At 59.4% G+C, this 11380-nt stretch overlaps 1 protein-coding gene across 1 annotated transcript; it reads right to left on the bottom strand.

Annotated features, from left to right (window-relative positions):
- Positions 1–2520: 2520 nt before the first annotated feature.
- KDELR1 (KDEL endoplasmic reticulum protein retention receptor 1) lies at positions 2521–9772 on the bottom strand. The gene is made up of 5 exons (XM_042919872.1): positions 9451–9772; positions 8628–8728; positions 8173–8331; positions 4369–4621; positions 2521–3279 (listed from the first exon to the last, which is right to left on the bottom strand). The coding sequence occupies exons 1-5, from the start codon at positions 9539–9541 to the stop codon at positions 3245–3247; spliced, it is 639 nt and encodes a 212-aa protein (XP_042775806.1). The 5' UTR covers positions 9542–9772; the 3' UTR covers positions 2521–3244.
- Between the last annotated feature and the right edge of the window lie 1608 nt (positions 9773–11380).

Below are 11380 nucleotides of genomic sequence, written 5' to 3'. Positions count from 1 at the left end.
CCCTTCAGTGCTCACGATGGCCATAGGAAGGAGGCACGAGGCGCCCCGATGCATGGTCGAGCAAGCTCACATTCAGAGACGGGAAACGCTTCTGCCCATGGAGAGACCACTAAGAAAAACCAGGGCCAACACTGGGATCGACCCTTCTACTCACCCCAGTGACAAGGGTCCCAACTCAAAACCAAGGAACGGGGGACGGTGAGTCCGTGAGTGGGACCGAGGGCGATCCTTGTCTGCAAACATTTGCAAGCCCGTCTTGGGGAAGAGGAAGGGATTTTATTCTAGAACACAGGAGGCGACTGGAATTTGGTCGCAGGCGGAGCAGGTGGTCCCTGTGGGCGAAGCCCCCAGTAAGGGACTGATGGGGACAGGGGCCGTGCCTTGGAGCCACGGCCTCCACTCAGCACCCACCCTTCGGCACCGCGGGCCTGGGGTGTCCAATTAAAATGTAATGCAAGCCGGGGCAGAATTTTAAACTGTCTAGTTTAAAATTCAGAAAAGCCGGCTGAAAGCAGTGAACTTAATTTTCATGTATCTTATTTAACCCAGTATATGCAAAATATCACTTATTTCATTTCAACACGTCACTGGTATAAACACGAGGCCTCTTACATTCTTCCGTACGAAGTTGCCGAGATCGGCGGACGGCACGTCTTGGTCCGGACCCACCAGATCTCAAGTCCTAATGGTTGCACAGAGCGAATGGCTACCGTATCAGACAGCAAAGCTCCAGAACCTTCTGGTTTTTCTAGAACAATCAGAAATCCGTTTCTTTTTGTGTGGAGTTAGTTCCCAGCGAATAGCAAAAAAAAAAAAAAAAAAAAAAATGTTAATGTTATGCAGGGGAAACAAAACACACCCACACAAGGGCCGCTGTGGCCTGCAGAGCATTCATTTACAAACCGGACAAAGGGACACCAGTCGTGGGGGGGAATCACACGTGGGTTCTATGGTCCCTTTTTTTTTTTTTTTTTTTTGAGGTTTCTCTGTGGCAGGCCCCATGCTCAGTCCTGAAGCTACAAAAATAAGTAGGACGTGGTCCCTGTGGGCATCTGGGGAAAAGGCAGCAGGGCAGCGGAGTGGGCAGTGTTCTGATGTTCGAACGGGGATTCTGAGCGCCAGTCCCCACTCCGTCGCCCGCTGGACAAGCTGGGATGTGGCACTTAATTGCTCAGGGCCGAACTGTCTTGGCTGGAAAACTAAAGACTCGGACCAGATTTAGATTGATGGTTTTCAGACCACATGCGGAGATGTGCCACCCGCCAGCCCTGAGTCAACCCAAGCATTTTCCATATCAGGCTTCTGGGCACAATTCCTCTCAACAGAGGGACCGGTCCCGCCGGTCTAGAAGAAGCAACAACGGTTGAAAAACCGCACAGCAGTGGCCAAACACACAGGCTCTGGCGTCGGGGAGCCCCGCTACAAACCCCACCTTCGCCACCTGCCCCGGAAGTCTTGGTTTCCTCCCCCACGAAGTGCCCCGCCCCCTTCAGGACTGCCCCGGAGTGTCCCACGGACCCAACCGTGGAACGCACGCTGCCCGGCGCTGACGCTTGGGAAATGCCACCTCCCCGCCCCCCTGAAGCTTCCAGAGCCAGCCTGCAGAACCCAACACGCCTCAGGAAGGTCTCGGCAGGCATCGAGGGGGTCTGACTGAATCAGGAGGCAAACCCCCGAAGGCTCCTGGGGTCCGGGCAGGGAACGCGCGTGAAGGACACGGGCCAGGGGTGAGCCGATCTGCAGGGAGACGTCGAAAATCTTTTCCTTTTCTTTTAACTCCACACGAGCAAACCAAACCAACCGACAAAAAAAAAAAAAAAAAAAAAAAAGCCGGACAGCGTGGGGCTGGATAATAAATGGTGGCGACCCCTCAGCCAAGTCCCAGGGATGGCAGTGGAAGGCCCACAGCCCATCCATTCAGCTCCAGCCATCTGTTGCCACCCGGAAGCGAGGACCCAGCATTGTCGGAGTGACAGATTTTTTTTCAAGAGGAGCCAGAAATCCAGATTTCGATGTGGAAATCTGATTTTGAAAGGCTGGCAACAGAGCCAGCCTCTCTCTCTCCCTTTCTTTCTCTTTTCTTTTCTTTTCTTTCTTTCTTTCTTTCTTTCTTTCTTTCTTTCTTTCTTTCTTTCTTTCTCTTTCTAGAAAGATAGAGCAGCTCAACAAAATGCCTAATAGGGGTAGGACAGGGGCTGCCTATTGGTGACCTCTAAAACACACGCTCTCGAAGGCCCTCTGTAACCCTGAGATTCGGGAAAGGCTCCAAGGAGGTTCTGTGCCAAGGTAAAGAGAATCTTCAAGATTTGTTTTTTTTTTCTTCCGAAACCTCTTCCCCAGCACAGCCATGAGGAGTGAGGACACGGCTCAGAGTCTCGGGGAACCCGGTGTCTCACCTTTCTGCCCCTCCCAGGCCTCGGTCACCTCCAGACCGTCAACGGCATAAAGCAGAAGCAGAGACAGGGGCTGGGAGGGACCCCACAAACACCAGAGAGATGGCAAGGAGTAGCGAAAGAGGCATCATTTTCCTCGGTTTATTTCAAGAGAACAAAGAATCAACCGTCAATTCTGTACAAAAACATGGCGGCCGAGCCACACTGACCCTCGGGCCAGCCCCCTTGCCACGCCCAGCCCCTCGCCCCCCTCAATTGTCAAAAAAATGAGGACAACACCAAAAAACCCAAACTCTGGGAAAAAAATTGTATTGAAAAATCAGGGAGACCGTCCCTCCCCTCCTCCCTCTCCCCATTCCAGAACTTCTGGGGGGCGCCGTGTTCATGGCCAGCGGGGGGAGGCCAGAAGGGTGGGTGTCTGCAGATTTAGTGTTTGGCAACTGGCGGGGCTGGCAGGGTAGGATCTGGAAGGGAGCCGGGGGGCTTGCGGGAGGGAAAAGATCTCGGACCCTGCCCTGCCCCACAGGACACTCGGAAACAGTTTATAAAAATCAGGGGGCCAGAGAGTAGAAGAGAAAAGGAGTCATCTGAATCGAAAACTAAATCGTGGAAAGATTTTTTTTGTTTTGTTTTCTTCTCTAAAAGGCAAAAAACTACAAACAGCCCAGGTCCTGAGTTCCCCAAGACTCGGGTCCTCCACCGCCCCCCTGAAACCTGGCAGGAGGGAGGCTGGGGAGTGCGGAGAGGTTGGTTCTTTAAAAAGTCACCCCTGGACGGGAAGGCGCTTGTCTTCTCGCTGCCTTCCTCTGCCTCTCGCGGGCTGCCGAGGAGAGGGATGGCCAGGACCAGGGCTACGCCGGCAAACTCAGCTTCTTCCCCTTCAGGACTGCGAGGAGACAGAGCAGGGGCGGGGGGGGGAGGGGGGAGCATTACCAAGGGGCCCTGCGGATGGGACGCTGGGCTGGCGGGGGGTCCTCGAGGGTCCTCGAAGGACTCTCGGGTCGAGGCCTCAGATCGCGGAAGGATGGGGTCCAAGAGTCTGGCAGGGCTGGCCAGGTGCCCCCCCCACACCCTCCCAGCCTTAACCCGGAGGCCAGCTGCCTCCACACCTCCGCCCTCCACCACCTCCCGGCTTTCCTTCGCACTGACCGACTCCTCATTTCTCGGGTCCCTGCTTTCACCGTCGTCTCCTCTGACCACCTCCCCGTGTAAAGCAGCCCCCCGTTCTTCACTGACACATATCCCTGGTTTTCTTCTCTCTCGGCATTTCTCCCTGTTTGCAACCATCTCTCTGTCCTTGTTCGCGCACCATCACCCCCACTCGGAACCCAGGGAAGGGGAAGGGCCACCTTTGCTCCTTCCGCTGCACCCCCAGAGCCTGGCCGTGGCCGGGGCCCCAGGAAGGGCCCAACACAGTTGTTGGTTGGTCGGGTGGGTGGGTGGTGGGTTGGTTGAATGAATGAATGAATCTTTGTGGGCCTGAGTCCCTAAAGGGTGAGGACGCAGATCAAGCAACAGGGAGGAGACCCTCCCTTCTCGGAGCGCTGCTGGGGTTGGGGAGATAGGAACTGATTTTTTTTTTTTTTCCTTCCGGGATCTGGACCCTCAGGACAGGTTCCGAGAGAGGAAGAGTCGGAGGCCAGTGCTGCCCTCCTTGTCCTGTCTCTTCCTCCCCAAAATGCCCAGGGGCCGGGGTGAGGGATGCCCGCCCTTCGTGAGGTCAAGGGAGGAAGCCGCTCTGCCAGAAGGCAGCCCCCTGATGCCTTGCTGGTCTCTCCTCGGGACGCAGGAGCCAAGGCGACCGCCGCACGGCGGGGGAGGGTGGCTGGAGGTCTGAATTCCCAGCAGGGCCGGGAGCCGGGGACCCAAGACCCTGGGAGACGGAACCTTCCCACCCTAGAGGGAGACAGGGCCGCGGAGACGGAGCCTGGGCCCCGGGGCGGGGGCAGGAGCGGGGTCCCCTGCAGCCGGCTACCTTTGGTGATGTAGAGGTAGAAGAAATCGCAGTAGAGGACCGTCTGGACCAGGCCCGCCACGATGGCGATGAGGTCGAAGAAGCCCTCAAAATGGTAGCGCCAGATCCAGTTGAAGAGATAGAGGGTCCGGTAGACACCCAGGGCGAACAGGTAGTGGCTCGTGATGGTCTCCGCCTCCCCCGTCTTGCTCACCATGAACAGCTGCGGCAGGATGGCCACCGACTCCAGGTAGATGGAGAAGGTCCAGAGGATCTGCGGGGGGGAGGGGGGGGGGGACGGAGAAGCAGGGGCGGAGAGCAGGGTGAGGCGGGAGGGGACGGGGCGGGAGAGAAGGCGGAGGCTGGAATCTGGCGGCGCGGGCACGGGCGCGGCGACACGGGACCGCTCGCTGGGCAGTCACCGTGTGCCAGACGCTGCCCTGCCTGTGGCGCATCTCTTCTCCCTTCTAATCCTCACGACCACCCCGTGAGATGCTGTCCCTGGCATCCCCATTCTCCAGACGAAGGAACCGAGGCCCAGAGATCTGCCCCACACCACGGGGCCAGTAAGCAGCGCGGCCGGGATTCGAACCCAGGGTCCGGAGGCAGGGCTCTCGAGCACCTGCCCCTTCAAAAGGCAGACCAGGTGGGAATCTTGGCTCTGAGACTTGCGTTCTATGAGACCTTGGGCAGGAGACCCAGATTCTCTGAGCCTCTCCTTCCTTATTTCTAAAATGGGAATTGGGGCGCCTGGGGGGCGCAGTGGGTGAGGCATGTGACTTCGGCTCAGGTCACATCTCTTGGTTCACGAGCGAGCCCCACCACGCGGGGCTCTGTGCTGACAGCTCGGAGCCTGGAGCCTGCTTCACATTCTGTGTCTCCCTCTCTCTCTGCCCCTCCCCCGTGCTCGCTCTCTCTCTCTCTCTCTCTCTCTCAAATCCATTTAAAAATTTTTTTAATAAAAATAAGAAAACTTTTTTTTAAACAAAGAAAAAACCAAATACATACATAAAATAAAATGGGGATGACTTCCGTGCCCTTGTCGGGACGACATTCAACGTGCAATCTTCAGAGACACAAATCACAGCCTGTCACTCCCTGGCTTAAAATCCTCCAGTCACCGCTGCTGATCACAGCCAGAATAAGATCCAAAGTCCTAACGTGGCCCTCAGGACCCAATTCAGCTTCATCTCCTACTTCCTCCCTCGCTCTCCAGGGTGCGGCCACCCAGGCCTTCGCTCTGGTCCCCCAAGCTCCATCCTGCCCCAGGGCCTTTGCACCTGCTGTTCCCCCAGCTCTTCCCTGCGGATTGTCGCAATCTGCCTCCCCTACCTCCCAGCCTCACTCGTCAATCACCTCTGACAGGGGCCTCCCCTGACCAGTCCTACCCCCAGGACGGTCACATCACCCCCTCTGCTCCTCCCTGGCAGCTCTCACCAGAACAAAGCGGCCTCCGTGAGGCCCGGGATCCTCCGTCTAGCTCACCCCGCGGCCACAGTGCCAGCCACGTACTCGGTGAACGACTGAATGTGTGAATGAGAACAAGCCTCCCGTTCGCTTGTCCGTCACGGGCCCCCATTTAGGAAGCGGTCACAAGCATCACCGGTGAGCCGGACAGGGCAGCGTCGGAGGGGGACGGAGAGGCAACAGACATCTGCCAGCCCCTTTTCAGTCCTCGGCAATCTGAAAGTCCCACCTGGGGGGACTCTTGGTCCCTACACCCACCGAAACCTCCCGTGAGAGGACCGGGCCAGATGGCAGGTGTGGCTCCCCCTCAGTTGTTTTGGTCGGGGACAGAAAAGTGGGGACCTCAGGCTGTATTCATAACAACTCACGCTTACCTAGTACCTCCCACATCCCAGGCACTGCCCTACCGCCTTATGGGTATTAACTGGCTTATGTCTCAATCCTGTGAAGTAAATCCTATTATTACCCCCACTATACAGATAAGAAGACTGAGGCCCAAGGATGCACAGCTCCAATGTAGGTAGAAATGGATTCCTACACTGGTGCTAGGGCTCCAGTAATCACTCAGAGTCCTCGAGCATGGCTCTTAGCAACTCAGGTTGACTGAGGCTCGCAAAAAAACGTACCCATTAAACTGATACCCACGCAGCTGTCATCCCTGGGGTCACCCTTGGGGAAGAGAATTATAAGGTGAGAGGAGACGGAAGGTCACGTTTTCCTCGTGTTTATTTGATCTATTCGTGATGTCTGATTTTCTTTTTTAATATTTATTTTTGAGAGAGAGAGAGAGCACGAGCAGGGGAGGGGTAGAGAAAGAGAGAGAGAGGGAGACCCAGGATCCGAAGCGGGCTCCAGGCTCCGAGCTGTCAGCACAGAGCCCGACGCCGGGCTCGAACCCACGAACCGCGAGAACGTGACGTCCGAATTCTTAAAGAATAGTTTCCTTCGAGGATTCAAAAAGAAGTTTCTTACTAGCACGCACCAACTAACAGCATGGGCTTTGAAAGCAGGTGGGCCCGGGATCCAATCCTACGAGCTCTCCCCTCTGAGACTCACCTTAGCGCTCCAAGAAATGGGGATGAGGAGGTCTGCACCCCCGGGTGGCCAAGGGGTCAGACAGGACGACGAGGGATTCAGAATAGCCAGCACAGAGCCAGGCACCCAGTGGGCGCCAATACCTTGCACAAGTGACCTCCCCCCCTCTGAATGAGGTAACTGCAAAAGTGGGAGTCGGGGGTCTTGGGTTCTGGTCCGGCCTCCTCCACCTAGAGCAAGCCCCAGTGCCTTCCCCCGGCCTCAGTCTCCTCATCTATAACATGGGTAAGTGCTCCAGAAACGTGGTAAGCATGGGACGTTCGCAAAGACCGCGGCCTACAGCCAGTCCCAGGGTTCCCGCCACGGCACAGTGCAGCCTCCCTCGGACATTCCTGGGACCTGTGGGCCCAAGTCATGCTCCGTCATATTTGTCTGGCCTGCACAGTGCTTTTAGAAAGAGATCTTGAGGGCGCCTGGGTGGCTCAGTCGGTTGAGCGTCCGACTTCGGCTCAGGTCACGTTCTCGCGGTTCGTGGGTTCGAGCCCCGCATCGGGCTCTGTGCTGACGGCTCGGAGCCCGGAGCCTGCTTCGGATTCTGGGTCTCCCTCTCTCTCTGCCCCTTCCCTGCTTGCACTCTGTCTCTGTCTCTCTGTCTCTCTCTCTCTGTCTCTCTCTCAAAAATAAACATTAAAAAAGTTTTTTCAAAAGAACCCTATGAAGTAGGAATTGACCATCCCGTTTTCCAGAGAAGGAGACTGAGGCACAGAAGCATTACAGACTTGCCCAAAGTCCCACAGCTGCCACGCGGTAGAAGCTGGCTTTGAATCCCCACTCTCTGCTTCCGGAGTCTACGCGTTTCACCACGAGACCATGCTACGTAATCGGTAAAATCCTCACAGCGACCTGACCTCGACTTTACAGGTAGGGAAACTGAGGCACGGAGAAGTCAAGTCACATGCCCGTGGTCCCGCTAACAGAAAGTAGCAGATCTGGGATTCAAACCCAAGTAGCTGGCTCCAGAGCCCCTGTTCCCGATTCCTGAGCTGTCCATTCAGCCGACGACCTTGGACAAGTCACTTAGACCCCCCTAAGCGTCATTTTCCTCATCCGTAAAATGGGTCCGCTGTACCAAGCAATGAGTTCACGCGCACGAACGGCACCAAGTGCTACTGTTATTTCTGCCTTAACATCATCTGACTCCTGAACCCGCGTGCTGAACCTGTATGTCCTAAAATAAGGAAGTCTGAGCCAACCTCCGAGAGGGTCCACTGTCAACAGCTGTCCGGCCACCCCCCGCTCCAGGGACCCTGCCAGGTAGCCTACCTCCAGAGGCGTAAAGTCATGGTTGACCAGGAACGCCAGGATGGCCGTGGGAACAACGAGGAACTCCACCCTGAATGTGTCGTGGTTGCCGTCGTACGTGGCCTTGAACTTGCTGTAAATCATCCAGACTGTGGTGAAGGAACAGGCAATGTAGACCACCTGTCAAGGGGGGGCGTGGGGAGGGTGAGGACGAGGGCGCTTCAGCTCCAAGCAAGGGGCCTGAGTCTCCCACAGACCCGAACCTAGGAGTTTGGAACCCCAGCCCCTTCCTCCCTCAGGCCCAGGAGCCCTCACTTCCGGCCCCCTTCTCCCTCGGACCCAGGCAGGAGTCTGGAACCTGCCTCCCCTGGACGGAGAAGTCTGGGATCCACACTCCCTCCTCCCTAGGACCCGGACCAGACTCCCTGCTCAGGAGGGGCCAGCAGGTGGGGGGGTGGGGGTGGGAGAGCCTTTACCTTCATGCACGTGTTGTACAGGGAGATGTAGTTGGTGAAGAGGTCCAGGTAGCGGGCCGTGAACACCACTGCAAACAGGACCTGGCTTTTCCCTGAAATCCCTGCGATCCAGAGAGAGAGTGGGGGGGGGGGGGGGGGGCTGGAGGCGGGCTCCGAGGGGGAATAAACCGAGGCCCGACGGGCCTGGGACAAGCCCAGAGCCGGCTCTGGAGGGCAGCCGTCCCTGGAGGCCTCCCCAGCCCTCCCCGACGGAGCAGGGCCCTTTCCCACGGCCCACAGCCAGGGGGCAGCCCGGCCCCGGAGCTACTCCAGCCCGAGGCTCTGTCCCAGGCTAGGCCTCATGGCCACTCCCGGCCCCCTCAGGGTCCTCCCACAGTCCGGACCCCAGGTCGGGGCTCGGAAGCGCCCCCACTTGACCTCAGCCCCCCGGGAACGGGCCGCCGCTCTCCCGCTCCCTTCCTGGACGCCACGGTCCACGTCACCAACTCCCAGCCACCTCCCTGCCTGCCACGGCTCCCCGTTCCCAGCCCCGAACCCCCCCGGGGCCAGCGGAGAAGGGCCAGGGGAGGCTGACTGGGGTGCCTCGAGCCACCCCCACCACACCGTATACACCCCTAGTCTGGGGAAGGGAGCTGACCCGCCGGTGACCCCGGACCTGGAAGGGGGATCCCCAGCAAGCCGTTGTGGGGAGCGGGGGGGGGGGGGGGGGAGGGCGGGGGAGAGAGAGAGAGACCCGGCCCCCCAGTGCCTCCAAAGCCCTTCCCCAAGTCCAGGGATGTACCCCGCACTCTCCCCCCTTCTCCCGCCCCGGTGGGCGTCTCACCGGCACAAGAGCGAGACTTCCAGATTTTGAGCAGTAGCAAAACGATGGCTAGGAGGTGGGAGAGGTCTCCCAGGAATCGGAAGAGATTCATGCTTTGGGGGGTCTGGCAGGGCTGGGCAGGAGGGAGGCAGGCTGGCGGGGGGTCTGCCCCCCGGGGCTGTTGTTCTGGCCGGGTGGCTGGGCCGGGGGGGGGGGAGACGGAAGAGAGGCCCTCCGGTGGGCTCCGCTCCGGGGAGGGGGTTCTGGGAGGGGGAGCCGCGGCCGGAGCTGGAGGCCGAGCAGGAGCTGGGAAGAGGGAGGAGGGCGGGAGGGGGAGGAGTCCGGAGGGAGGCTCCGCCCCCGAAGGCGGAGTTCCGGCTCTCGGGCGCCCCCTACCCCGTACCTCCCGGCTGGCGGAATGGGCGCTAAAGGCACCCCCCAAGGCTGCCTGCTAGGAATTTGCGGGGTCCCTGGGATCTGAAGCCCCCAAATCCGGCACCGGCTCCTCCAGGCGGTCTGTGCCTCTGCAAGGGTGGCAGCCGGGCCTCCCAGCCCCTGCCATTGTCAGCGATTCGGGAGGGCCGTCTGGGAGCTCTAAACATCCTAGACAAGGACCCGGACGCTGGCCTTTTCAGGGGCCTCCGGCTCCAACCCACCTAAAAGACAAGAGAGCAAACCCCCAGCCCCTCCCTCAGACCCAGGAGTCTGGACCCCAGCACCTCCATCCCCCAGGACCCAGGGATCTGGAACCTCAGCCGCCTTCCTCCCTCAGACCCAAGATTTCGGCCCCTGCTTCCTTGAGACTTAGGGTCCCACCTCCACAGACTTGTGTCTCAAGCACCCTGGCCGGGAACCGAGATGCACAGTCCCTTCCTCCCTCTGGGACCCACACGTTCAGGTCCCCAGACTCTTCTTTTTCAGGGATGTGAGCCCTCACCCCGGCTTGGAGCCCACAGCCTTGCCCCCTCACTGGCGTCTACACGCACACAAACCCTCCGGGGTCTGCCCGCAGGGGCCCAGGTGTCCTGCACTCCCCTCCCCCCCCCCCCCCCCCCCCGCCCCAGCGCTTTAGGGCACGCTGGCCCCAGCCTCTCTAGCATGAGGGACAGGAGCTGGGCAGCTGGCCTGGCGGACCCTCCCGGGGGTCAGGCCGCGTCTAGGAGGAAAGCAGACAATGCTTTCGTCCTGGATGTTTGAGTACCCACGGGTGACAGAGGCAAGGGTGCCTCAATAAAAGGAGGGGTATTGGTTTCCTCAGAGGCCTGGATGGATTGGGTGCCTGAGGGTGACATCCATGAGTCCTGGACTCGGGGGGCCCCTGAGGATGGTCTGAGCTGGGGGGGTCGGGTTGTCTGAGTGCCTAATAGGGACTGGGCCTGGAGGAGGGGCCCAGAGGCCTGGACCTGAGGGAGAAGGGATGGGGGAGGGGGGGGGCAGGGGGGGCTGGACTTTAGGGTCTGAGGGAAGAGGGGTCCGGGGACTTGAATTTCTGGATCCGAGAGAGGAGGGGGCTGGGAGCCTGGCCTCCTAGCTTCCTGAGGGAGACCCAGTTTGCAAGCCTGGCCTTCTGGGGCAATAGAAGCCAAAAGATGGGTCCTACAGGGACCTGGGAAGGGCCTTCTCAAGGCTCAGAGTGGGGAGGGGGCAGAGGGCGGCAGCCCCCAGGCCCTGGAGTCCAGGTCCCAAGCGGTTGTGTCAACGCTGGGTTCTGGGTTCTGGGTCCCTGCCCGCCCTCCCCCTGCCCCCAACACACACTTCCTCCCTTTTTATTTGCGACCCCTCATCCTCTCGTCCCAGGAGGAAGGCAGAGGCCCCGGAGCTGGGGGGCTGGTGGGGGGGAGGTCCCCTCCCCGCCGCCCCCCCCCCCCGCCCCCCGGGCCTTGGCAGGAGGAGGGGTCCCCAGGGAGGCCAAGAGGGGGGGCTGTGGGTCTCCCGGCAGGGGCAGACGGGG

Source organism: Panthera leo, chromosome E2 (genome assembly GCF_018350215.1).
Source record: "Panthera leo isolate Ple1 chromosome E2, P.leo_Ple1_pat1.1, whole genome shotgun sequence".
Classification (NCBI taxonomy): domain Eukaryota; kingdom Metazoa; phylum Chordata; class Mammalia; order Carnivora; family Felidae; genus Panthera; species Panthera leo.
This window is presented reverse-complemented; position numbering and strand designations above follow the sequence as displayed.

Coding starts and splice junctions, on each gene's coding strand:
- KDELR1 (XM_042919872.1), bottom strand. CDS start 9,541: ATGAATCTCTTCCGATTCCTGGGAGACCTCTCCCACCTCCTAGCCATC. Junction 8,729..9,450: donor GAAGTCTCGCTCTTGTGCCG/GTGAGACGCCCA, acceptor TCTGGATCGCAG/GGATTTCAGGGAAAAGCCAG. Junction 3,280..4,368: donor CTACCTCTACATCACCAAAG/GTAGCCGGCTGC, acceptor GTCTCCTCGCAG/TCCTGAAGGGGAAGAAGCTG.